General features: G+C 53.4%; 9 protein-coding genes across 9 annotated transcripts; 4 read left to right on the forward strand and 5 right to left on the reverse strand.

Moving 5' to 3' along the window:
- Positions 1-9: 9 nt before the first annotated feature.
- Positions 10-3,626, reverse strand: J4E78_006217 (uncharacterized protein; the record flags this gene model as incomplete). Its single annotated transcript, XM_049366830.1, has 2 exons — positions 10-431; positions 854-3,626. 2 exons carry the CDS (start codon positions 3,624-3,626, stop codon positions 10-12), a joined length of 3,195 nt encoding a protein of 1,064 aa, XP_049221536.1.
- A 1,531-nt stretch (positions 3,627-5,157) lies between these two features.
- J4E78_006218 (uncharacterized protein) lies at positions 5,158-5,649 on the forward strand (the record flags this gene model as incomplete). The annotated part of the gene is made up of 1 exon (XM_049366831.1): positions 5,158-5,649. One exon carries the CDS (start codon positions 5,158-5,160, stop codon positions 5,647-5,649), a length of 492 nt encoding a protein of 163 aa, XP_049221537.1.
- Positions 5,650-5,994: 345 nt separating this feature from the next.
- Positions 5,995-7,463, reverse strand: J4E78_006219 (uncharacterized protein; the record flags this gene model as incomplete). The annotated part of the gene is made up of 3 exons (XM_049366832.1): positions 5,995-6,728; positions 6,793-7,219; positions 7,278-7,463. The coding sequence occupies 3 exons, from the start codon at positions 7,461-7,463 to the stop codon at positions 5,995-5,997; spliced, it is 1,347 nt and encodes a 448-aa protein (XP_049221538.1).
- Positions 7,464-11,051: 3,588 nt separating this feature from the next.
- On the forward strand, positions 11,052-11,873 carry J4E78_006220 (uncharacterized protein; the record flags this gene model as incomplete). The annotated part of the gene is made up of 1 exon (XM_049366833.1): positions 11,052-11,873. The coding sequence occupies one exon, from the start codon at positions 11,052-11,054 to the stop codon at positions 11,871-11,873; it is 822 nt and encodes a 273-aa protein (XP_049221539.1).
- A 1,216-nt stretch (positions 11,874-13,089) lies between these two features.
- Positions 13,090-14,298, reverse strand: J4E78_006221 (uncharacterized protein; the record flags this gene model as incomplete). Its single annotated transcript, XM_049366834.1, has 4 exons — positions 13,090-13,509; positions 13,558-13,606; positions 13,656-13,897; positions 13,954-14,298. The coding sequence occupies 4 exons, from the start codon at positions 14,296-14,298 to the stop codon at positions 13,090-13,092; spliced, it is 1,056 nt and encodes a 351-aa protein (XP_049221540.1).
- A 1,942-nt stretch (positions 14,299-16,240) lies between these two features.
- Positions 16,241-16,840, forward strand: J4E78_006222 (uncharacterized protein; the record flags this gene model as incomplete). The annotated part of the gene is made up of 1 exon (XM_049366835.1): positions 16,241-16,840. The coding sequence occupies one exon, from the start codon at positions 16,241-16,243 to the stop codon at positions 16,838-16,840; it is 600 nt and encodes a 199-aa protein (XP_049221541.1).
- A 101-nt stretch (positions 16,841-16,941) lies between these two features.
- Positions 16,942-18,590, reverse strand: J4E78_006223 (uncharacterized protein; the record flags this gene model as incomplete). The annotated part of the gene is made up of 2 exons (XM_049366836.1): positions 16,942-17,526; positions 17,577-18,590. 2 exons carry the CDS (start codon positions 18,588-18,590, stop codon positions 16,942-16,944), a joined length of 1,599 nt encoding a protein of 532 aa, XP_049221542.1.
- Positions 18,591-19,404: 814 nt separating this feature from the next.
- Positions 19,405-20,310, forward strand: J4E78_006224 (uncharacterized protein; the record flags this gene model as incomplete). The annotated part of the gene is made up of 3 exons (XM_049366837.1): positions 19,405-19,584; positions 19,694-20,106; positions 20,223-20,310. 3 exons carry the CDS (start codon positions 19,405-19,407, stop codon positions 20,308-20,310), a joined length of 681 nt encoding a protein of 226 aa, XP_049221543.1.
- A 578-nt stretch (positions 20,311-20,888) lies between these two features.
- Positions 20,889-22,125, reverse strand: J4E78_006225 (uncharacterized protein; the record flags this gene model as incomplete). Its single annotated transcript, XM_049366838.1, has 2 exons — positions 20,889-21,073; positions 21,864-22,125. The coding sequence occupies 2 exons, from the start codon at positions 22,123-22,125 to the stop codon at positions 20,889-20,891; spliced, it is 447 nt and encodes a 148-aa protein (XP_049221544.1).
- Positions 22,126-26,874: the final 4,749 nt, after the last annotated feature.

A 26,874-nucleotide genomic window follows, 5' to 3' on the forward strand; every position in this document is an offset into this window, starting at 1 on the left:
TTCATATTCCTACGCTTCCTCAATTTCGTCATCCTCATCTTCTTCATCTTCCTCCTCAGTGTCGTCATCCTCGTCCTCGGTCTCGTCTCCATCAGGCCATAAAACCTTGTCATCAGCCAACCCACGAAAGAATTCGAGTCTGTCCCTGATATTAGACAACTCAGTACTCAACCGCCACGCTCGCCAGCTCTCAGTACCCGATTCTTTTCTCCAGACCAGCCCCTGCTCCTTCTCATCGGCCAAGTCTTTCTCCAATGCTTGATGAAACTCTTGCAACCGAGAGATTTTGTTATCCCTTTCCTCGACTTCGTGTTTGAGTCTCGCGTTCTCCTTAGTCAACTTGCGTATGCGGTATTGATCCCGCGTAAGGGGGGGTTTGGCGACGGTTGTCTGACGTTCGCCGGGTGTTGGCATTTCTTCTTCTTGGGGCGCTCTGGGTTGTAGGTTAGTGGTACTGCGGTAAAGCGCTGGGACGAGTGTGCAATTTTACTTGGTTTGTACCCGATCGTCAGAGTTGTAGCTTTGGGAGGGGTTTGACGAGGACCCAAGGTGTGGTATCATAGAGGAATTCATCGCCGAGAAATCCTCGCTACGCATTCTAGCGGCTTCAATATCGAGGGAATAAATCTCAAGGAAATTCATTTTTCATATAAGGCAGTTTGGAATGGGGATGTGGTTTTGCAAAGTCGTGGGAGTTAAATCAAAGCCAGTTTTCAAATCCACACTCGGTACCAAAGATAAGGTAATTATCGTACCAACAAAGCGGTAGTAGCAGTAATAGTAATAACCATGTTCTCATTGACTCTACATATCCCATTCCAATCATAACCTCATCATTCGTAAGTATACCAACTCTTTTTTAGCTCCCTCATCGCATCCTCAGCTTCCTTCCACTTCCTAGTCCCCTTTTCCGCGTCGCCCATCCACGTCATGATGCGTACTCTGTTTTTCATATACTTGGACTCTGCCCTCTTTCTCTCTTTCGCTGTGTCCTTCAGGTAAGAAAAGTCGTCGTATCTGACAGCTTCCTTCCAGACGTCGCGCATCCTTGGACTCCACAGACAGCAGCTGGACCCGACATCAGGATCTTCACCAGGGACTAGCTGGATCGACTTGTTGAACATGTGCGGTATGGACGATGACGTGGATCTGGATTGTGTGGCGGGCCAGATGAGCTCGTCGTAGCATTGCTCACAGACTGTGAACTCTGGCAGCGAAGGGATGAAGTGCCATGGTTTGCGGAACAAGATCTTGTACCTTTGGCACTCGCCTTTGTAGGAATTCTCGCGGAGCAATAGGACGAAGCGGCTCAGATCAGGGAGTTGACCGGACAACTCAGCCTCGACATCTAGCTCGACGAGCAGATCCAAATACTTTGGGAAGCGGGTTGAGCTCGTACGCAAGCTGCATACGTGCCTGTCGTCCTTCGGCATCTTAGCGAAGCAACCACGAAGAGAAGGCAGCAAGGCCTCAAGCATCCTCCTATCGCTCGAGCATATAGCAAAGTTGGCTACACGGGTACCGTCGCGTGGGTTTGTAATGCCGTACCAGCTAATGCGGTCTTCTGCACCAGCCTCACGATCTCCAGGACACGGTTTGGCTACTGTGTCCATGACACCTGCAATTGCGTTGATCAGATCGAGCGATTTGCGACCTCGCTGAAGCGTCAACAGCCACGCAAGACGTGCCCATGGGCTGCTGAAATCACAGCTCCGCTCCAACGAATAGTCGTTCAGCCATACCTGTTTGAAGTCTACGTCGAAGGGTGTACCGGCGAAGACACCCTCGTAACAACTAGGGCAAATGTTGAAGTTCTTGTTGTCTTGGAGCGCGTACCAATCATCGTAAGGCCCAGATTTGTAAGGTCTTGGGCAGTCTGGAAGTTTTCTGTCCATTGAAGCAGTCCTTCGAGATGACCTGTCACGGCGGCCATCGTGAGAGCGGAAACTACCCGACCTGGACCTCCTTGGTCGTGAAGGCTCCTCCAATGTCTCTGTGTCTTGCCTCCTAGCCCGGGAAGGTAGATCTCGCGTGTACGGCGAGCTAGGAATTGCCGGCGACGTCGCTCTCGGGATGTCAACGTAGCTTTGCCTCGGTGAGCAGACGGTGGAATGATCGAATTGATAGTGCTCTTCGGGTGGCATAAAGACGTCAATGAGCTGGTCGTCGATGGGATATGGCAAAGAGTCGCCTGTGGATTGCCTCGCGGGAGATGGACTGTGCACATCGATGCGAGGCCTCGGGAGTGGCATGGTGTCATGTCGGCCATATCGAGAGGGTTGTCTTGACCTGTCGTCGGAAGGTGCTGGAGGATAGGTGGAGTGCCAATCTGACTCGGATACGGGTCCGCGACCGCGGCCGGGCGAAGAAGGTTGGAACGAAGAAGCGAGCGGAGAGGTTGGCCGAGGGCCACCGCGGGACGATGGTCGAGAGCCTGGAGGGGAGTCTCGCAGTCGGGTAGGCAGCTGAGGCGAGGGCGCTCGATACGATGGCGAGCTTGGTCTGGACAGCGGGCGTGAGCTGTTAGCATAGACAGTATCTACGGGCACAGGCCTCGATCGCCGCGTGCTGTGCACCGAAGACGAAGACGACCGCGGCGACTCAGCATTGGGGTACTCCTTGTACGAGCCTGACGAATCACCCTTACGTATCGTCGGCAGAGGACGCTGCCCGGAGTCGTGTCGACGCGGCTCGGGCCTCTCCTGTGTATCGCGCAGGTTTGTCCTCAGGTCCTCCCTTTGCAGGTCGCTCTTCACGAAGCTGTACCGCGCGGGCTTTCGTTCGGTTCGCAGGTGGGTCGTGCTGTGCGCTTCGGAGTCAGAGTCAGAGTCGAACACGTATTCTTTCTTTGACGCCGGCGACGTGTAGGAATTGTGTCGGCTTTCAGTTGGCATCGGTCTCGACGGTCTGCTCGCATCTGGCCTGGGATGGCTGCTGTTCGAAGGCGTGATTGGTTCTGGCGAGCGCATGTAGTCTGCAGGCGAGGGCGCGGTAGACTCCTTCTGGGGCTTCGAGTAGCCATAGGGCGCCCTCACGCGCTCAGTAAAGACGGGAGGGTCTGGGACGTCGGTGTTGATGTGCGACATGCCCCCACGGTCAGCAAAGCTGCGCCGGCGCCGGTCCCGAAGCGTGCTGCCATCGTCATCGGTGCTCGATTCGGAAACAAGCACATAGCGGCGGTCGTGTTGTGCGACGCTCGGCTGCTCAATCTCGTCGAGCAGGGAGTCTTGGTCGACGGTGCCCCGCGTGTTGCTCGGCGGCTCACCCTCGGCCTGCCCTGACGACCCCACGGAGGACGGCGCCTCTTTTGCTAGCGCCTCCCTCTCGTCCTCGACGCTCGGTGACGGCGGCCATGTCTGCTCCTGCCTGTGCGACCTGTACGAATGCGGCGCGGGTCGTCGAGGTGGCAGGGGTGGAGAAGTGCGGGGCTCATAGGTGTAGGTGTTGTAGGACGGCGTGTAGGACGAAGTGTATGGATTGCTCTGGCGCATGTCTGCCAGCTGCTCGCGCGCCTCCGCTAGAGTCTTGTCGCTCCTCGCATAGCCATAGGGGTCCGTCTCTCTTGATGTATAGTGGGAGTCATGGCGCGGGCGGTGGTGGTACCGGCTGTCGTATTCGTAAGACATGTATGGGCGTACGTGAGCGAGGGTCAGGCGAGCAGTGAGAGGCTAGGCAGTGGCTTTGGCGAGCATGCAGCTTGGGCAACTAGCTAGGGCGGCCTCAAGAGTAACAAGACGAAGATAGCGGAGAGGGCAGGTTTACATAGTGCGGCAACAACGGCCATGTTGGATGTACAAAGATGCTAGGTGACGCATGTAGCCGTCTGTGAATTGCGGGTCGCGGCTTCCTCGCGCCTTCGCCCTGCACTGTCCCCACCGCCGGTAAAGCCCTATTTGCTCGCTTCCCGTCCTCTGTTCAACGCCCACCGCCTGTTCGCACATCTTCGCCTTGCTGAGATATCTGGGTTATTCCTTGGAAGTATCGTCACGACACAGTCATCTTCATCGCATTTGCTCGTGTGAACATGCGAGTGTTGTACCTGTATTATCGAAGTGTCGTATCAAGCATCATAGTTCCCTCTAGCATCTTCTAAACCCTTGTCTGAGCGAAAAATAGCAGCATTCGCCATGATGCTACTGCACAGTTGCACTATGACTTCATGGTACCTGGCCGATTCTTTTCTTGTATAGATCCAATAGTTATATGCCATATTATGGCCATGGTTTGTGGTGCATCGACTGTAGATCTGCAGATTTGGGAAGCCGCTACCTGCCCACATGCAAATATAGAACACGACCCTTCAATAACATCATACACCTATCCTCATATAATCGTAATACATACAACTACCTCGCGCCCATGTCTACTTCAAAACCTCCCCTCTTCGCACGACCGGCAGCCTCCGGAACAGCGGTAAACGGCACTTAGCACAGCCACACAGGCTGCAGCCACCTCACCACGTGCCTCACCAACCTTTCAACCCTATATCATAATAGAGAACATGATTCCACACATCACGCAGTTGCAGAATAACTTCCAAGGCGCAAGAAACTGACCGTCGTCTTCAGCCTCCATCCGGTCACAGTCTGCCTCGCGCCTCCATTCCAAGGTTTCTACTGCCTACACGACTGAACCGACCGGTATGCAAAATCACAAGCTCACAACCAAGTGAAGCATTCACCGGATATGCGGCTCTGCTCGTACTCAAAGAACCATACCTTCTCGTAATCACAGAACTGAGTCGTTGTAATCAAGCCAGGCGCGTGACGCATGGAGCTGCAGGCAGAAAGTGGCTGTGCAAGGCGTTCCCGGAAGCCGCCGAAGACGGAGCACTGAACCACCGATATATATACCAGTCGCAGGAGAGACTCGGAACTCTGCAATCCTACTATGCCAAAAGATACAGCTATCTCTGTTAAATCCGATGGATTCCACATTTTCTGCTTGAACTGGTGTGAACCAGCGTCGTAAGCCCGATAACTCCATACTGACACGTTGTGTCCGCGGCATGGATACGCCCCGTCCTACCTAGGTATGGTATGCTGTAGCAACAACTACGTATATAAGCTGTAGAGAGAAGGTAAGACTGCATACGACTCAAATACCAGAAGAAGCAACAGCAGTCAACCAACAAACCTCATTGACTCAATCCCAAACATGTCCGCCCCCACTCCCACCGTCAACCTACCCAACCTCACAACCCACCAATCCATAACCGACACCCTCCATCGCCTGACCCTCGGCCTAGACAGCAACGACCGCTCCCTCGTAGAGTCCGCCTGTCACAAAACACCCGAGATGACATTTACCTACGGGCCGCTGGGCGCCCAACAAACCGTCACTGGCTTCGACGCGATCAACCCACTGTTCGATCGCGTCTACAGCCTCGTCACTACACACACTGTGAGCAATGTGAGGATAGAAGCGGAGAGCGAGAATGCGACCTTTGCGCGCATGACGGCGCATGTCATTTCCTATCATGTGAGAGAAGAAGAGGCGTTTGTGGCAGCTGATACGAGTTATACGGCCAGTTCGCTGTACGACATGCAGCTGCTCAAAGATGAGGACGACGGAGGATTGTGGAAGATCACGACATGGAACGCACGGATGTTGTGGACAACGGGAGATATCAAAGTCTTGCATCCATAAAGACATAATCTGCATATATCGACTATATAGAAGGAAACTTTTCTTTCGTCTCATTCTTCCAGGTATCTTCTTCTTTCCGTTAAGGATTTATATCGTAAGGAAATATCGGTTACATAGTAGATCATATCGCTAATCCAGACGCCGGCGCCGAACCAACATGTCCCATTAATCGCTATTCTCGCACAGACGGACCAAAATGTCGCGCGCACTTGTGTGTCGTAAACACATGTACATGGGTATCAGAAGCAGCTTGCATAGAGCCAAAGGGGGAATTGAGAAGAAATCGCTCGGATGGGAATTCGGGTTAAGAAGATAGGAGTGTGGCTTGATGGTTCGTCGCCGCACTTAGAAGTAGTTGCCCTTGGGAATGGCGCAGAAGATGCCGACAGCGACGGCGGAGATGAGAAGGGCGCCGAGAATGGCTTGGATGAAGATGGTATCCTGGATCTGGCGGAGAGCAGGCTCTTGAATCCAGACTTCACGGTCAAACACCTTCCTCACGACATTGCGCTTCTCGTAGCGGGCGACCCATGGCTCGTCCTCCCAAGAGTTGCTCGACGCGTGCGAGTCAACGCTCTGGAAGGAGTCAGACTTGAAGTCGTAGCTTTGCGGCTCGTCATCGGAAGCGAAGAGCTCCCATGGTCGCAGATGCCGGTGGTGCATGCCGTGAAGTACGACACACATGCCCTTCCAGGCTGCGATCAACGTTGAGATACCAATGAAGAAGCCGATGAGGGAGATGACGCGCCATGCACGACCGGCGCTGCTGAGGGTGAGGATGATCGCGACGATCAAACCAGCAACTATGCCGAAGATACCGAGGCCACGGGCGAAGATCACACGCGGACGGTTGCCATTGCATATGGTCCACCGAACAAAGTTGGGGTGCGCTTGGCAACGGAGCGACCACTCGACGGTGGTGATGATGTCGGTAAATGCCGACGGGTGCGTCGTATTTTGCAGAGCGTGTAGCAGTGCTGTGCGCTCTTTCGACGAAAGGTTCAGCTGTCGCGAACCATTGTCGGCAATGTAGATGGAGATGATGCGGTTGATCTCTTCCCGGTACGGCTGGACGGATACTGTGGTGGATGAGCGATTGGACCCTAGAGGCGAATGAAGAAAATTAGCAAAGGTAATACTCACGTGGTTTCCACTTTAGTCCTGCGTTATCAAACGCACCAGCAGCACGTTGAGTGTGGTCAACTTTGCCGGTAGTCATGCTATCGTCGTACGAGTCAAGAGAGTAATCGCGCCTGGGTTCGACGCTGGTTGGCGTGCGAGGAGGCGTGAAGAAGGGGTTGTTGCTACCCTTCTCCGAATCAGCGACCTTGCCCTCGTTGGCGAAGTCGGTGCCCTTGAGCATGGCTGCAGCGTCGGCATTGTAGCTGACGGTGCCAGGCCTGGCTTCGGGGGTCTTTTCGCCAGTCCACTCGGGAGACAGAACCCTCTCGCTTTCCGGCAGCGCATTGAAGCGCTTGACGTAGTCGCGGTACCAGAGGAAGAATTGCAAGTTCTCGGCCGACAGTTCGATGTACTTGAGGAAGTTCATGAAGTCGCGGACAGTGCAGGGCTGGGAAATGTCAGTGAAGGTACTTGGAAAGATGATGCTCATGACAGTGACAACGTACAGGGCAAGCGCCGCCAGCGATGATGGTGTCAAAGGACAAGGCCTCGGGAATACCGTGGGACATGCCGCTGCTGCCGGACTTGATGGATGCATTGATCGACTTTCGCTTGTCTTCGGTGTTGGTGGAAGAGGCAGTGCCGGGTCGAGAAGCTCGCTCTGGGCGGCGATAAGATAGTGAGTAGACCATATTGGGCAGGATCTGGGGTCGAATCTAATCGCGGAAGGAACGTGGTGTTGTGGGGTGACGACAGCACGTGGTCGCTTGGTGAAGATGGCAGGAGCAACCGTTTACACGCACCGTGCCGCGCGTGGAGATGGAATGCTATATAGCTACTCGGCGGATGGGGCGAGTGGAGTAGTGAGACTGAGCTAGCAGAAGATCTGGAAGAAAGCTACTTGCGTAGTCGTCCAGTAGTCGAGCGCTGAGACCGATTGCCGCAGGACAGGGTGGTAGCGTGGATCTAACTAGTGAGGGCAAGCGGAGCTTGAGATGGAGGTAGAGGAAGTTTGCGCGTGGCCTCTGGCGAGGTAAAGTAAGGAAAGCAAAGACACGGTCGAGCAGCCGTGTTTATACCCGCCTGCTCGGCATGGCCGTATTTCCACCAAGTCTTCACAGAAAGCGGTCCCCATTCGTGGCAGGCACATGGCTCTCCACCTTCACAGCTTCCTGCCGCCTGCGGGCATTATCCCAAATGAGCCAGCTGTAGCGTGGGGACGTCAACGCCTGGTCGCACATGGGATCCTCGAGGTCGCCGACAAGTAGGTGCGCCCCACCGCGGCCGTACAGTAGACGGCATCGCGACGGACGGTAGACGCTAGCATGCCGGGACATCAAGATGTGCACTAGGCCCACGCGCCATGAGGAGTCGGCAATCTGGGCAGAACCCGTGTCGATCGTCTGGACCCGGCTAAGCTCCCTTCACAATTGCAAATCTCTGCCCTGTTCGCCTGCCTTTTGGCTTCCTACGAGACAGCGTGGCGCCGACGGTCAAATGTCACATTGCGGTGCAGCCGTTGGGAAATGAGGACTCGACACGCCTGCCTTGTCAGATTGCCTTGGTGTTTCAGCGATGCGAGGCATCTCAAGCTTAACGCTCGCAAGTGCGGGCGGAGAACCGAAGCGAGCGACGGTCAAGAAGCTGCTTCGAGAAGCTGCAAGAGTGACGTCCTCTCAGACAGCCACAATGTTGTTTTAAAAAGCCACAAATTTCATAATTGTACGCGATCGACGCTGCATGCATAATGCCAGCGAGCAGATGAACGCCAATGGTCCAATCAGCGGCCGTCAGCGTCCTGATGGGCGGTCAGGATGCGCGCGCCCGCCCTCCGTCGTCACCATGCGTACCAAACTTTGCAACTATCGCTTAAGCCTGGGCCTTCTCAAACATGTCCTCCCCAAAAGCTTTGCTCCATGCCCTCACCACTGGGAGTAGTTTTGTGGCTCGCGAGTCAGTGTAATAACGTCGAACTGGTGGGTAAGGCAAAAGAAGAGCTGATGGCGCCCAGGCTACGGCCTACCTAGCATGCAGTAACGGCAAAAGCAAATGTGCCGCCTACGACATCTTCGAGTGCGAGCCAAGATGGGTAAAGCGCCACCATTGCCAGGTCCCTGGGATTAGAAGTCCGGACTCATCGGACTCATCCCGTGTCAGCCAGCCTGATAAAGACGAATGGCTATTACTCGGCCGAATAGGTTGTGTGCAGGGTCTTCACAGTTGAACTCAACCCCTATGTATAGACTGGGGAGTTTCCGCGGATGAAGAAAACAGGAAGGGCCTATTCCGACGACATCCGTCAAGGCCAAAGATGAGTCGCGGACACGATATGCTGCGTGAGTGCTTACACGGTGTACTTGCCATATCAGCACCAGAGTCTCAGCACGACCGAAAGTCAAATCTTGTCCCCGCGGATGGATGATCGATCATGTGCCTACCAACAAGCGTGCAAACATCGAAACCTTCTGCGCAATATCTCGTTCTTGGGACGAATGTGCGCTGGAGCTGGGCTACTAGCTCAAACGCTTCCTACGCGCCGTATAACGGTACAGATGTAGCGCTAGAAGCTAGATTCGCCGAAACTCTGGTAGTCGACAAAGTTGACAAGTTTGACTGAGTCGCAACCCGGCATTGCTAAAAGCGGGTTCGCGCACTCCTATGTTTCCACAACGGGCGTTGTGAGACGTGATCGCTCATCACGCCTCTGTGCACAGCATACGATAGTTGCCACCGCAAACTTTCGCAGTGCGCGACCAAATCTTATGAGAATGCGCGCATCATCCTCTGTGTTTGGCCAGCGCATGTTACCAAGCCGCCCAGCCTAGTAGCTCCCCGATCAGTGGGACTTTGATGCTAACATCGAGACTTCTTCTAGTGGCATGCGCTTTGGCCTCGCCGATTGGACTCAACCCTCAGACTGCGAAATTGGCGTCATTGGGGGATGCGTGTGGCGTCCGTCTCGTCGCATTGGACCCTGCGCAGTCGATTTGCAAACGGGATGTGGTGCTAGGAGTTCTTCTTTTCTTCTTCCCGTGTAACGTTCTTGCGATTGCTTCCGAAGCCCTGGATCTGGAGTGCGCCTGGTCGTACCGATAAGATGCATTCAAGCCACGATTCCGGGTACCTGAACTATTCGATTCTTCGCCAGGAAGCACCACGTGCAACTGTCCATCTCCCGCTCTCCGGTTTCCCGTAGACGTCACGCAACAGCATCTTCCTGGAAGGGTGTTCTACTTCGCAGGACCGAGCGTTTCATGTCACCAACAACCGAAAAGGGTGGGCATGTGGACGCGACGACAGCGGGAGGCTCAGGGGAAAACTCGCATGCTCGCGTGGTCTGGGATGTAGCGCGACGCCTTCAAATTATGAGTCTGGGTGACCTCATTGGTGCGCTGCGCGGCCCATATGACATGCGCATAATGCTCTCCCGTCTTTGCAAAATACCATGCCCTCATCTCCGTCCCGTGTGCAGTTGTGATCGTTAACTTTTTTTTTCGACCACAGCCGAGCACCTAGGCAACTACAAGGCCTGGTCGCTGCGTGGCCAGTGCTGCAGAGCCTGCTGTGAATGTGGGTTGAGCGAGGCAACTCATGTGCTGTAGAGCTGACCAAGATGCGTGGGATGTCATCCGTCTGTCCAGGTGACGTTGCCGATGGGCGGGAGTAATACATTGGATACAGGGGTAGTCGGGTCGCGTCTGCTTGACTAGGCGGTGGCATAACTATCGGTTGCGACTTGATTTCTTGCGTCGTGCTGTCACAGTGAATCTCCCTTCCCTTGGCTTGGCGCATGTGAGATTGGTGGTGAGTGATCGAGGCAGTTGCGAAGAGCGTCTCAGTCAGCTTATATGGAAGGACGAGTTGGTGACACCTACCACATTGCGTCGTCGTACGTATACGGCAACACGCAGCATGGCATCACCTCATCTTCATACTAACGGGCATGTGGTCTGCTAACCATTCATCTTACCACCGCTTCTCTCAACTTTTCCCCTTCACCACTGTCCTCGATCTTTCCCATGTCATTGAACGCCGTCCCACCACTTCCACGTTCTGTCGTCGTCGTGCCACGCAGTTGCATGAGCAACCGCGAATCCATGGCGACTGCGACTTCCAGAGTCATCCGGTCTTTCGTGATGTTTGGCGCAAGACCTTCCTGAATTACCAGGACAGCATGTTGACGCCCAACACTTCACTTGCATCTCAGTCTTTCCGCACATATCCATCCCGCCATTTCTCGGTGCGAGGTTCAGCATTACTTCCTCATACAGATCGCTGCCATGGGACCCGACGATGGCCACCTGCTCCGGCAAGATCCCAAGTTGGGCTTCGTAGTCGTTCGTTTCAACAGGAGCTCTATTACTCCCGTCTCTCCCCATACTCCCGTTAGCGTACATCATATCGGCACTTATCATACCTTCGCCAACGCTCAGGCCACGGCCCTCAGACTTTTCCAGCTCGCATTGAACGACTTCTATCGCAGGGGACAAAGCGGTCGATACTTCAACCAGATCGACCTCGAGCGGTCGGGATCGATTATGATTCATCAACAGCGTCCGAGTAATGGATACATGGCCACTCGCGAATTAGTAGTCAGCGAGTTTCGGGTGGTGCTAGTCAACATGTCGGACAACTTCTGGGAGGTGGAAGCACGTCTTATAAGAGAGAAATTCACGTTGGTAAATCCGCACGGTGGCTTCATGGACAATACGCCAGTACCTGAATCGAAGATACCCACTGTGAGGCTTCCACGCAAGCCGGACCAGCGCGACAACCCAGTAACCCTGAGCCACGATACCATGCAAGAAGGGCATGTTACCCTGCCTGAGCTCGCTCAACCCTCTTCGCAGTTTCCTCCGCTAGGTCCACAGTACGATCAAGAAACTCAGCCAGACTGGACGCGGACTCGTACACCATTGTTCGGTCGTCGAGCCGACCCACCCTTCCGCGGGCCCGGCGACAGACCATACGCTCAAACCATGGTCTTCTCGCCGCCTCCACCCACTTTACCCGGACTTTTTGGCGCACAAGACTCCGGAGCTATCTGGTCGAAGAAAGCGGTGGCTGTTGTCTATGGAAACAGTGAAACAAATGCTGATTAGGGGCATAGAGGAACACAAGTTGATCCAGATATCCTGCGCAATGCAGCAAGAGAGGGCGTTCCTGATTTATTGCGTATGTGCCGAAAGCTCGAAGCAGAGGAGTCATTGACTGAGAAGAGCTATTATGGTTAGAATTGGAATTATTCGGTACGCGACCTTGGTACAAGCGGTTTACATACCTGTACAGTCAAGAAGCTGACTTCTAAAATCACAGTCGATGGAAGGGTGGCATTGTTCAGTCCTCTACATTGCGAATAAATGCTTTGATAAACCTTTCATTGGATTATCCAAGCGATGGGGATCATACTGTGATCACAACGTGATGCATGCATTACCTTTTCTGACCATCTTCCTGCAAATCTTCCCTTCTTCCATCCTCTTGCGCTAAGACGCACTAGCAGATACGACAAACAGCCAGTCAGTAACCATCTCCACCTTCACCCTCTATACTCACCATTCTAGCCGTACCGCAGCTCACAAGACCTTTCATACAAGTCCTTATCCTTGTCGTCGTCTTCAGTGCCACCGCCATGGCTAATGACCTTGACACCTGACGCTGGAAAGGGAGCACACGCTTTGTGAACATTATGACTGACTTACCTTACCCCCACAACTGCTAGAAGACAGTGTATGTGTATTGCAAGTCATGATGTGGTAGTGTGGTGGCTGAATGTGAAGTAGCGAGTTCCAAGAATTCCATCTAGTAGGGAAGAACTGCGTTATGCTGCTTTTGATGGATATCAAGGACTTGAATTGGATGGGCGATCTAGCGGGTAGAGTAGCACGTCGAGGTAATGAACTGCACTATGGCTTCCTCCCATACTTGCAACTCCTGAAGATCTTGCAACCGTCTATATTGCAGTCACAAAAACGTGACGTGATCTACTAGATCAGATAAATTAATCGGTAAACATCGGTGACTACTGCACGTTAGAAAGTGGGTGTGTGGGGTCTCACCGATCGAAGCAGGTGTGAGTGGGGCTCTGCGGGAGAGGCGCATCAGGCACGAACACGCGAAGAAAAGCACCGGAGATGCATATAGCGGTAAGCTACCCCGTACATCAGATCTACAAGATCTACGAGGCGGAAGCAACAAGGTCCCAAAAAAGAACACCACTGACGCGTGATCATGTGAACAAGCGTCAAAGCTCCCAGCCATCCATCCTTCTCTGCGTTGTTGCCAAAAGCAGAGCAGAGGCAAAGAGAAATATGCGATCTACGCACGGAACGCTTTACCCGTGGAAGCAACCGTCCACGTAGCGTTCGAATGCCCCGGAAGCGCGGGGATCCAGCTTTGATCACCGATGTCCTCGATGACCTTGCGCGGCACGCTACAACTGTTCATCATGTCCATGCTCTGTGTTTTCATCGATGAGCAGCTGACGTAGCATTCCTCATCCATGATCTTCTGCAGTGAGTCGTCTTTCCAGCCGAAAATGTAATCGCCGTGGTTACCGTACCCGGTGTGGTCGTCGAATGAGTATACGAAGGGCTGGCTACCGTCTGTGGGCCAGAGAGAAGCGTCGTTGAAGGGTGCGGTTTCGTAGATTACTTCGTACATGAGTTGCGGCATGCGCACGGGATGGGAGGCTGGGCAGGGACCTTGGCTCTCGAAGGTACCTGATATAGGGTAGGCCTATGATGTGTCAGAGGGTATGGTCTTCGACGAGCGTAGGAATCATACCATATGAGCCATATGGTCTGGCGAGTCTAGATCTTTACCGTTCCAACACCTGTTTTGATCAATATCTTTCCGACATCGAACTCGGCGTCACTACTCACGTCGGGAACCTCAAATTGACCATGATGCCTGCCGGGCAGGGTTTTGTGGGGAACGCTTTGGTTTCTGGAAAGCGTGTGCTGGGGTCTTGTAGACATGTATATGTGAGTTGCGGATACCTATCCGCTTCTGCTTTCGTAGACGCGATTGGTGAGCCGATGAGCATACGAAAGCCCGGCTGGAATGCCTTGACCTTAGCCTTCTGCTGGTAGTCCGCAAGCTGGTTTTGCATGTAGTAAACAGTCTTCAGAGGTGGATGGTCAGTGTATTTCTCTGGGCAACTTGTCCTTCACTACTCACCATACCGCCGTTTTGACCCTCAAATCCTGCGTTGCCTTTCTGGCTGACGCGCTTATAGGTACCATTTCGTGCGCGAAAGTAAAGAGAAGCCGTCCAGTAGTTGGAGAAGTCATCTGCAGGCTGGCAGGTTGTGCATGTGGACATCGCAGGTGGGTCGTGAACATCAGGGCTCATATCAGGGACGAATGAGTTTCCTCCGATGATCTGGTGGAGATGCGACGATGGAGCATTGCCTGGTTCGACCAAGGGGTCAAGGCGATCTACGACGAGCTGCGAGCATCCGAATCGAATAAGAGCCTGGGTCGGAGCAACGAGCACCAGGCCGGCGAGGAAGTTCCAGAACATGTTGAGCTGACTTGATGTGAATACAGCGCAACGATGGAACGATGGGCTTGTTGAGGACTGAAGTACTCCCACTTATATATCACTGGGTGAGAACTCTTCGAGAAGGACATGCATGTGCCGAATGACGCAGCTCATAGCCTCCATCGCAACCCATCGCAGCAATCGCAGTAGGCTCTGGGTCGATAAGGCAATAGCAAGCCGTCAATGTCTGGCCTGGAAGACACATTACCCCACCTGACATGTGAGTGAATGCTGGACGTGTCTGTTGAGCAGAGCAAGTGCCGGGTTGGGTGAGTTATTGTTCATATGGGTTCTGTGAAACACATTACAGCCAATCTCCAGGCCCCTTCTGCTGGAAGTCGGCCATGAGGCACGAAGCTCACTGATTGTTCAGCGTGTTGCTATTCGAGGGTTCTAAGTATGGATTTGTTCGGTGATGACCCATACGTGAGAAGTCCACCCGCTCTGACGTACGGAGCGATATACAAAGCGGAAGAGGATAATGGCACACAATGTGTGATAAAAAGGTCGAAGCTCAATTCGTCCCGCATCTCGAAAGCATCCGAAGGTTTTCCATGTAGCCATCTGTGGCTTGTGATGAGAGCGAGCTCCGCATAGCCGGATTGACCCCACAGGCCGTGCAATCAGGTATATTGGTATGCGGGGCACCAGCCATAATGGCCATGCAATGTGTAGACCTTCGTTTTTCTGATAGAGGCTGCTACTGTTGAGCAAGAGCACCGCCAAAATCGCGCGTTCAGTGACTGAAAGGTTAGCTACGGGGACCTGGCGCAGAGTGTGAGAATTCGATCGGCGCGTGAGGTGTCCGTGGGCGTAGTGCAGAGGGCGTGTCGCGCATTACGCGGGAGGTATACGGCCGCGGATACCCCCACAGCCAGCGTGGGCGACATGCACAAAGACGACGCCCCTGAACCAAGTTTGTTGCGGGATGGTAGGTGACAGGAGCGCGATAGCAAGCCTCGCGCCACAATGCCTGTCGCGCGCGTCCCAAAGCGGTATAGTCACTTCGCAGACACGTGTCAGCTCAACCATCAGACACACCGCTTGAGCCTCATTTCCCACCACGATCGTTCGCTTCACGTGCAAACCCGCAGTAATGGAGATCTAGGTGCAGGAACGCACCAATCATTGTTCTGTATTGTCCAAGATGCTGCACGTAGGATGCAAACGCTTATGTCGCACATTTGGTCTGCAGCGTGTGCTCCACGCGCAGAGCTGGTTCCGTGGAATGACTCTTATCATGCGTGCGCGATCGTTGAGGCTGTTGACGAGGCTAGACTTGGATGTAATTCCCTTTGCTAGACCGCTTGGTGTTGTCTTCCCCATAGCGGTGTGCTGTCTGGAGTGGATCGTGAACCCGGAGCCGCGTCTTCGTAGCATATAGTCCGTAGTTCCCTCTTTGAGAGTGCCGTATACCATTCCTCTTCCTCGTCGTATACATCACGTATAGTTATCTGTCGAACACAGCACCAATGCCTATCATGTCGCCTCACGTTATCACTGCTTTTCAGCAGTATCTCAGATGGGATAACGATATCAAAAGACATATCGATGCGAAGAACCGGGCACGAACATCCTCAATCACTCGAAGTGGTCACAGTGCCTCCACAGAATGGCAAGAGCAGATCATGTGGCGACCAGGCCATGTGAGGAGGAACTCAGCAGGCAGTGAGCGTTCAATGTAAGGCCGCGAGTATGGGTCTGGGTTGATAGGTATGTCTTTCACCTTCACTTCACGAATTCGAAGACATAAGCAGCATGCTTCAACTATCACCATCACCACTCATGAGACTGGAAGCATGAGAAAACTTTTCGCGTGGGAAGTTTCTCTTGCTCAACCTCATCGTCACACACAATCTCTGCGGATATTGTACAGCATACTAATAACTACTTCCAGGGATCGCTCGCGAATTCCTTCAACATGACCAACCAGGGCAGCTACAAGCGCCCAGCCAACGACAAGATCAACTACCATCCCACCCCCGGGGAGGTCGTCACCAAGTTCAGAGCATACGCCGGCTACGTCAACCTACCAGTTGGCGGCCACAAGACCCTCGGGATCTGTCCTTCGGCCCAGGATGACACCCCCCTGGAGCCTACGGAGGACGATCCCTACCACGTTCCTGCCTACTTCGACCTGGGCGAGGCGCCTGCATCTACACCTGAAGAGGTCAAACTCGAGTTCAACCCTCCGCTTGTGCACTACGCGGAGCTGAGGGGTGGCCTCCCAATCGGCTATGTCTGGATCCCACCGAGTTCGCCCGAGCCGATGCTGCGCGAAGTCACTCCCGAGCAGGATGTCGCTTTCACTACTCCGTTGCGGCCGGCGAGGAGCATGGGTACTAGCCAAAAGCGCAAGAAGACTGTCACTTTTGATCTTAGTCCCGGGAAGAAGTGCAAGCGAGATACCACTGCTGAGTATCAGGCTCGCTTCACTAGCCCGCTGTCGGAGGATCTGTCAGATGCGCCTGATGGTCTGCTGACGCCTGAGCCGAGGAAGCTTGTGCTACGCCGTCGCTAGTGGATGGTAGAGGGGAGTTGGGCGGATCATGGTAGACGTGGTTGAGCAGTAGACCGAGAAGAGGAGAGATTACTACGTTTGGGGTTTGGTTGGTACCAGGGCTATAGCTGCTTCTTCCCATTTACCTTCAATGCCATGCCCTTTTGTCTCTTCACACCCGCGAATCCTTCCAAGATGCTGACCCACAGCTGAACCAACATGATGACGATCCTCACAGCCTGATCCTTCCACTCCAGAACTGGTTTCCTTCCCCTCATGAATTTGGCATCTATTACTTCCCATCCGGCATCGCCACCCAAAGCTTCTCCTACCTGCAATCCATTCCGGCATCCGTCTTCGTGGAAACCGTATCCTGTCCATGCGCCTGCGTACCAAATACCTTGCTTTCCTTGGATCTCGTGGAGACGGTCTTGCGCAAATACCATGCGCGAGTTGTAAAGCGGATGTCGGTATTGGTATGTTGCCTGGGTGAGGGCAGGAGAGGGAGGATGTGGTGGGTTGAGAGTAACGAGGACATTCTTGTAGACGTCACGCGGGATGTGCTGCAAAGTGTTCATGTCGTAGGTCAGGCAGACGGTCTGGAGGGCGCCAGAAGAAGTTGTCAAGTTTGCGGATGATGGTGTTGTCTGCTTGGAGGTGGTGAGGTAGTTCCAGGCAGACCATGCTGTGCGTCGTTGAGGCATGAGCTGGGTGTTGTTAGCAATAATTGAGTATATTTAAAGCATCCAAGACTCACCGAAAGATCAGAATGCAGGTATGCTGTGTTTGGTGTGGTTTCGAATGCGTCCAGGATGTCCTTTTCCGTCGCTGTCGCCTCGTCACCCAACATCCATCTCGCCTGGTCTCCATGACAAGCAAGCACTACTTCGTCAAAAGCCTCTGTCTGACCTTCTCCCCTTCCACCCAGCCTTAATTCGACTTTATCACCTTTCCTTGTTGCCGCCAGAACCGGCGTTCCAAGATGGCCTTCGCAATTGCCAGCTAGGTCCAGGACCGCATCTATGTATTTGCTAGATCCTCCTTCAACAGTCAACCAAGGTGGTCTCTCTGCTATGGTACTAAGTAGGTGGTGGTTCCACATGAACCGTACCAAAGTCAATGCCGGGAACTCCAAAGCGCATTTATCCGCGCCCGTACTCCATACGCACGCTGTCATTGGGATGAGGTAGTCATCTCTGAATGCATCTGAATACCCTTCTCTTTCGAGATACTCGCCGATGCTCATTTCCGTAGCGGCGACAACTGCGGGTGAACCTGGTGGGATGGCTAGAAGATCCAGAGCAAATTGATTGAAGCGGATGATGTCGAATATCATGCGCCAGAAGGAGAGCTTAAGCGCATTGGAAGGTTGCGCGAAGAGTGAGCTGCCTGACGTGCCCGACCATTCAAAAGCACCAGCATCGCGAGATATGCCAAACGTCATCTCCGAGGCGACGGTCTTGACACGCAACGCTGAGAGAAGTTTGATGAAGTTTGCTGGACGCTCGTTAGACTTATGACCATGTAAGCATGTTATTTTGGTAGGGAACGAACGGTATGTAGCGGTGTTGAGGACGATGAAGCCCGTATCAACAGGCGTGCTCTTGCCATTGTGTGTCCACGGCACAGTGTTTGTATGACCACCAAGACGTTCCTCTTTCTCGAACAGATGTACTTCATGCTGAGTGTTGCGAAGTGCGTAGAGGGCGCTCAGACCAGATATGCCACTGCCAACGATGGCGATGCGCTTCTTCTCCATCTTCCCGGACATGATCAACTAGCGCGTAATTATGGCGAGGATACTAACAGCCAGGTACACGGTTGGAGTTGACGCACCAGAGTGACGAAAGAAATTGAGCAAAGGAAAGCTGCTGCTGCAAAGATGCGAGTCATGATGTCATCGATTTGAAGCGAATGCCGTTTCAGTCGGCGCATGACTAGTGTCGAGGGAAAGTACGCACGCTCGGAATGTAGGCATTGTAGGTATTGTGAAATCTCAGCTGTGTGTTCTGAACGCAGGAAGAGGTCCGCGGCATTATACAGTCACTTGGCCATGCGTTCGAGACCCGCTCTCTTGTGGACACGGCAGACTAGGGCCCATGGCATTATCAGCATTATTGTGGAGCTGACTTTGCATCTTCGCATTGCTACCATGTGGAATACATGAGACAGTCAGGAACTATACGACACGGCTGATATGCAGGTGGCTCTCAAGGGGCCACAGCAACACCTACGTAATCACAACTTGGGCATCGACGACGCTCGTGTTGGGTAATGCGTTTTGCTAGCAAGCTGCGACAGGAGGTACCTTCATCGTATCAAGCAGGAGTGATGATATGAACGCAGTAAAGGATGTTAGGTGGCCTTGCCGCTTAAAGGTTCCCCAGATCCAGAAGCGTAGTGGCACACGTGACACGGCAGGGATGACCTTGGCAAGTGCGTAATGCGCCTCATGAGCTCCGGACTCCAGGCTCGACGCTGCATTCACAAACACATCCAACCCAGGCCGCCATTCACACTCCAAGGACGATAGCCCCCCATAAACACCGAAGCCTACACTGCGCAATCCAGACTTGACCGCCGCCATGTCCAACCTGATCGACGCCGATGCAGGCACCGAGCGCTTCAGCGGCTACGAAGCCGAGTTGAAGCTGGTGCAGGCCGACCTGAGCCAGCAAATAGAGCAGATCAAAGAGACCAGTGGAGAGCCCCGGAAAGCCGCGATTAGCAGAGCAGAGCGCGCGCTGGAAGAAGCCGAAGAGCTGGTGAGTCGCCGCCTAAACACACCTGTTGCACATGCGACGGGCACCACCACCACCACCACAACACCAACACAATGTACAAGACCGCGCTGCTAACCCGCTCACCTCCCAGATCGGCCAAATGCGCCTCGAAAAGTCCAACATCCCCGCCAACCTCAAATCGAAATACAACGCGCGCTTCCGCAACTTCGAACACGACCTCGACACGCACAAGCGCAAGCTAGAAACCTACACGACGGACAAGGCCAAGCTCTTCGGCGACCGCTACACCGACAACCCCGAAGGTGGCGATGCGCAGCTCGAGCAGCGCCAGCAACTCCTCTCCGGAACCGATCGCCTCAACAGGTCGAGTGGCCGGCTGAGGGAGAGCCAACGCATCGCGCTCGAGACGGAGCAGATTGGCGCGGGCACACTGAGCGATCTTCATAGGCAGAGGGAGCAGATTACGAATACGAGGGAGAGGCTGTTGGAGAGTGAGAGTTATACTGATCGGAGTATTAAGACGTTGAGGGGGATGGCGAGACGGTATGTTTTTCCCGCATCTTCTTTCGCATCTATCATGCAAGCTCCGGTTGATGTGGAGTCTAGATGGATGCCTTTTTGATTCTTGCAAGAGGGAGTGCTAACGAGGTTTTATGCAGGATGGCTACGAACCGCATCATTACGATTGCTATCATCACCGTCTTGGTGCTGCTCATCATTGCTGTCATTTACAGCAAGTTCAGATGATTGCTTCCACGTGCGAGACGCGTTTCTGTTTGGCGTTTTGGAGCATAGTATATTGTACAGATGGGTATTGTTGGTTTGAGGTTTAGATATCGAATGGCATCCACAACTGTCGTTTCAGGAAGCAGCATTCTGCTACATCTACAAGCCATATTCTCTCATAATCGACGCATGTGCATTTGACGTGTTTGTGTATTATAGGATCTAACAATCCATATTGGTTCTACTGCCTGGGTATTACATTATTATCTAACCTTTTTCGCTTCAGTGCTCCCTCATCCTAATCGTGGTTGTATGCAGAGTAGAACGTAGGTAAATCCAGACACCAGTGATTAGATATTACATATTTTGAGCGTAAAAGAGAGAACGTATGATAGGAATAGCTCTAGAGAAGGAATGGCTGATGCGAAAATGCAAGACGACAAGTCTAAAGCGAGCATGAGCTGAAAGATGCGATGCGTCAAACGCACGCGTGGAAAGTAGACAAACGTGTCGTTTCAAGGTTTCGTCCAGCGTGGTGTAGCAAGGGTGAATTAAGTAAGGGGCCCGGATCCTTTGTAGGCGCGGTATTGACGGGGCTATTACCCGCGCCCGAGGCGGACATCGAGTCTGTCCAATGACATGGTCTCAGCACGTGTGCGGCCATCGTGGTTGTCATCGGTGATGTGGTGGTGTAACGAGTGTGGCGGTGACATGTCGTCATAGTCAAGAGCGACTTTGATGCTGCCGGCGTTGAGACCGTTGCATTGGCCGGGCTGGAGTAAGCCTGCTTCGGGTCGTAAGAGCGACATGAGTCGTATCTTCATCGTAGCATTAGCTAATGAAAGGACATGTCCTGTGGCTTCATGTTTGGGTAACGAGCGTGTTGTTTAGGTGTGATGAATCGTAGGTTGTTTTGGCAGGCGAAGGGATCATCTAGAGTCGGGTTCAGTCTGCGGATCCAACAGGGAAAGGCGTGAGAGGTAGCTGTTTATCTTGTCCCGGCACAGGCGTCCGTGGTGGTAGTGGCGATGGCGTCCGCTGACTGCTTGATTGCCGGGCATTGGGGCCCAGTGCCAACGGTGAAACGGTTCGTAGAGGGGCGGGGAAGGGTGGGCTAAAGGGTGTGACGGGCGACATGCGGAGAGGATCAATGCTCCCTTGGAAACGGGTAGCAGACCGCCCTCGTGGTGTGCTCTGTGTGCTTCGTCCAGAACTGGTGCTTGCGTTGCGGGAGTGGTTGTTGTAGCTGTGCATGCGGATTGTGGTCGGGCGGCTGTTCGTAATGGAGAAACGACCGCTTGCGGTCCGAGAGAGCGTTGCTGGGAGTGGCTGAAGGGGCATGATGTCGCTTTGAACTGAATCTGCCCGCGGTGGAGTGTATGTCTCAAGTTTCATGGCCTGTGAGGTGTTTGGCCGCGACGATGACCGTGTGCTGGGTCTCGTCAATGTGGTGGCAGTACTGGGCCGAATGATAGTATCCCTGGCCGTGTTCGGTGCTGTTCTCGTAGTGGCGGTAGGAGGACGAGTCATGGTCGTTCGTGCTGTGTTGGGTCTGGTCCTCGTAGCTGCGGTACCAGGCCGGACGCTCGCTCGTGGGCCAGCTCCAGGCTTTTGGCGCTCGATATCGAAGGCTCGCTGATCCGTGTATTGTGCCGCTGTCGAAAAGTAATGCGGTGCTATCAGAGCGAAGAGCGGTCGCATAGCTGGTAGACACGCACAAATGATTCCGACATTCACCTCCACCGCAGATAGTGTCGCGTGATCTTTGTTGTCGAACGAGACGTCGGTCGAGTTGGCGATGTCGTCCAAGGTATACAGTCGGATGATGGAGACCATGGTACCGCTGTTGGTCCGTTAGCATTGGTGATACCCGAAACTGCCTGAGCTGGCTTACCTAGCGCCCAGCACGAACATGCCCACTAAGCCTTCTTTTTGTGATTTGGGTATTTGAAGGGCCCGGACGATGGACAATGGCATGAGAAAGATCACTACGTCTTGCGCAATGTTGACACCAGCATTTGTAACCCATATGACAAGTTGGTTCATGCAGCGTCCATTTCCGATAGACTTGTCCCATGCAAAAGCGACGGGACTGCAGATAAAGACGCTCGAGAAGGTCGACCAGCCGCCGTAGGCTACGACAACACCCAAGACAGCGAAGCACGCTATGCGGAAGTTTCTTACAGGAAAGATACGGAGATACTGTACAAGAATGGATATCTTTGTCACAGTGAGTGTGAGGTTGTAGACCCAGACGCTCGCCCAGAATGACTGTGTGATTGTTAGTCGCAATACAGATAAGCGATGAAAGGTAGAAGCCCCTCGGTGCATATAGGTGACGCATCTGCATCACTCAATGTCGTGACGACCGTAAGACGTGCTGCAGTCAGGCACCTCATCAGGCACCTCATAACACATGAGCCGGGATATCCAAGTATACCGTCGGAGAATGATGATTTTTCTGCACTTACAATTTCCAGTCTATCTAGCTTGTCGTCTTCAATTCGCGCACCGTGCTCTCCAAGGCCATTCATCACTTGCTCCGCCGTCAGCACAGCAAGTGCGATGGAAAGAACCTATGAGTCGTCAGCAAAAGATGCACGCTGCGCAACCAGCTTCACTTACCATAGCAAAAACGATGCATGCATCTTCAGGTCCAGCTCCCCTGGATATTACCAGTCGCGTAAAAAGTCGTAGAAACACCACCAAGCCAGAAACAAGTGTGAAAGCAAGTACAATGATATTAACCCGGGTGCCAGCGGGCGTGATGCTACTCGTATCCATATTGACAGTGTTATTAGAAAGACGAGTGCGTAGAACAGGAAATCTGAGGGACTCGGAGTAGTAGACCTGCGAAAATGCGCATGGTTCAAGCACTCATAATGGCTGATCCGGAGAAGGTGGTGATTGGGATATTCAAAAGCGGATCGGGATAGGAGATGCGGTGCGAGGTCGGTACCGCAGCACGAAGTCGAACAACAGCCAATGCTAGAAAGATGGCTCGGTGTATTTCAAGAAGGAAAAGCGCTCATTGGTAAGGAAAGTCGGACGACAATGACCCCCGGGACTTGAGTGAGACGCAGGTTCGCGACGTTCATGCTGCATTTGGAAGCGCGAAGGGGACCAATATCGACAAGACTCTCCACACCATGGGCACGTTCCTGCAAAAACGACCGTCTCATACGTACGATAGTCACGGTCCGCAGATCGCTTGGTGCACTGACCTAATGCTGCCTTGTGGCGACTGGCGAGGCTCCAGGTTTGGTAGCAAAAAGGCAGAAATAGTCGAGGAAGGGGGTATAATGTCGCAACTATACCCTTAGGGCCAACTCGTGGCAGCCACGGTTAACAAGTCGCCGTGTTAGGTTAGCTTTAAGGTTGCATGGCTGAGGCCATGGCGCAGCGGAACTGTTGATGTCGCATGTCAATAACTAGATGCCGCTTTGACAGTTCTGTTTTGTTTGGAAAGGCTGTCTGTACACTGTCGAACCGCTGTGACAATGTCATGTGGCGTGTGGTGGATGAGTCTGTCGCGCGCGAACATTGCGTGAGGGGCTGTGGTTGGCCCACCAAGCCCGCGTACCTGCATGTTGTGTGCTCGAAGTGTAGCAGCTCGGATGGTATGGCGCAAGACTAATGACCCTGCTGCAGATCTAGCCGAACGCAGACCGTGCACCGAAACCTTGGGGACTATCTTACGGGTCTGAAACGGACCTAAGACCAGCGGCGCGCTCTCCACCATATAACGTTTTCTCCAGGCAATTGGCGGCTTTCTCACACAATCTTGGTAGATTTGATGACAACAGAGTTGATCGATAGGAGGCTAACCTTATTTTGGCACACCGATGAGGCCCGCACCATGCCGCTAACGGCCGAATTCGAGATCTCGTCCTGCTCTTCGACTAGGGAGCGACCGCGGCTGATCCCCGGTTGCTCGATTTCACGTCCGAGTCACACGTGGTGTAGGGTTCGGTACATGCCGGCCTCAGACGCAGGTTGGGTCGGATTGCGCACTCTGTTCGTTTACAACCTTCTCTGCATCTTGTGACAATAGCGTGTCGGTTCTGACGCTTATGACTCAGAATACGTTGAGCGAGAAGAATGCCAATATTGATGTGACCAGACTTGTAAGCGAATGCAGAGCCAGATCTCCTTGTGATGAAGCAACCTACGAAGCTCCAGCCTCGTCTATAGCCACGGTCGGCCTTAAAGTTTGTGCGCTATCTCTCTGCAGGCGGTCGGACGGCTGGAATGGTGCCAATGAAGTTTCCTTAGGACAGCGTTGCCGAGGGTTTAGACCAGTCATGCAATTATCGACAGTTGTCACATTGAAAAGCGCCGCTGGTCTTGTTGTTTCGAGGATGACCGTTATTGGTTTGATCTGCCGGAGTCGCCTTTTCCCTTAGTCCTGTCAAACGCTGTCTTTGGAATCAGCGACAAATTCATCCATGTCGAAATCGTCTGCATAGATTTCATGCATGACCGAAAGGGAGCTGTCGCAGGAGCCAAGAAGAATTTTTGCCTGAGAACGAAAGCAACGTTGACGCGCCTCATGCGACTTGGTGGAAAGCATAGTGACTTGAATGGGGACAATGTTGTCGGCGATCCAACGCGCACGGCATGGATCTACCAAGTAGATCCAAGGGGAGCTCGGTGCTTTACGCGGGGGTCCAGGGGACATGGTGGAGAGCCGTCTGGGAGATCGTCATGTGGTAGCATCGGTGGACGCGACGCGTGATTTATACTTTTCGGCACCAAGCGCGAAGCGAAAGCAAAGCCGATCACATACCGACAGTAGGCACCCGTGGACTGCATCGTCCTAGACAACGCTGATCTACGCTCTTCATCGCCTTCATCGTATAGACCGTCTGGGTACGAGAAAACACTCTGTGAGGTGTGACGCGTGTCGCACAGCCGTAATAATATGCAGCAGGAAGCTCGCGAATGGAAAGCGACCAACCGCCTCATAGGCGACGAGCTGCGAGCGCTTGCGACGTACGGAAAGCGGTGACACATGGCGGGGGGAAGGAGCGTCGGACTTGATGACTTGTGGTGTTGAAGATGGAGCTGCATTTGCGATGGGTAAGAGTGCGCTGCAGCTGAGGTTGCAGAAGGCGCGCGAGTCGGTCGTAATGCTAGCAGGGAGATGACGGCGACATGCTGAGGTAGAGCAGGCTGATGGACACATAGCAGAGGGCGTCGCAGCAGTCATGATTAAGGCGCTGACAAACTCTTCTTCGATTGAGCGGCAAGCCGCAAAGATCAACGAAAAGCAGCGCAAAGCTAGCAATGGGTGTCAAAAATTCCCAGCCGATCCGAAGACCAACTGGAGCGGTCATAGTTGTAGTTTTCAACTAGCAAAAACGCTACCTCGGACGAATCCTCACTGGTAAGCGTAAAGCCCGAGCACTTGGATGCAGAAGAGAAAGGAGGACGAGGGGCCGGGAGATTATATACTGGCAGCCAGCGCGCTAGCACCTTGGCGCGCTAGGGTCATGTGACTGCGCACGTCCGCGCAGCAGCGGGCGAACTCCGGCAGAGGGTCTCTCACCCAATGGCACGAGCAGGCGCAACTAGGCAGCAGGTCACGATTTTCACTCTGCACAGTGTCTGCTTCATGCTCTCCTGCGGACGAGACCAACAGCAATAAATTCACGGTCGAGCTTTGATAACCCTACCTGCATCCGCTTGCAAGTCCACAATTACTCACTGCCGTAGCTGCCGCATGCCGCATGCCGTGCGATCCTCTGGGTGGGCCGACGCACCATACCCACCACGCTTGCAAGACTTTTTGTCCTGCCAAACTTGGGCATTAGGAGTGCAAGAGTAGCGTCACGAACACGGCGATACGTGCGCTCTGTTTTGGGCAGCAATCACTGCGTCGGCACAATTGGAACAGCTTCTGTGCGTACGAGGCGCTGTGCAAAGACAGTGCCGCGATCGGCAATGCGAGACTGAGGCACAAACATTCACCTGTCTAATTCTTCTACCAGAATAATCGTCGCGCACATCATATGCTGGCTTTTCGCGTTGCAATTGAAGATACTCCGAAGAACGGAGTTCGAGCTGGAACAGCTGTCCAGGACTTGTGCGACGCGCTTCCTCCCTATCACCACTATGCTTCCACGGGCGAATGCGCCGCCCCTGCGTCTTTAGCTGTCTTTCGAATTACTCGCATCCATGGCGATACTATGTATCTGGTAGCAAATACGTCACTAGCAAGCAATTAAGGACTGAATGAGGCTCTAAGAGGAGTTCCGCCCTTGTGTGGTCATGCGCGTCCGAGTCAGAGTATCACCAAAGGATTCGTGATTGCATCGGAAACGCTCTCCGCGTAACTGCCGGCTGCAGTATCAACCAATGTAGGACAAGCTCGTACGTTGCGAGGCTTTGTTGTACCCTCCGCGGTGACCAACACTCGCCAACGCCAGGGTGAGGGCGGACCCTTTCTCCCTCTTCGCTTCGGAGCCAAATGCCGCCCATGTTCGAATCGAAGCTTCGCTTAGGGAGATACATGAGTATTTCAATGTAGGATTCAATACCTGTATGTGCTTACTTATTATCTATCTCGTCCTGTCTGCGCCT

The sequence above is a fragment of the Alternaria triticimaculans genome (genome assembly GCF_023758025.1).
Source record: "Alternaria triticimaculans strain BMP 0046 chromosome Unknown scaffold_8, whole genome shotgun sequence".
NCBI lineage: Eukaryota > Fungi > Ascomycota > Dothideomycetes > Pleosporales > Pleosporaceae > Alternaria > Alternaria triticimaculans.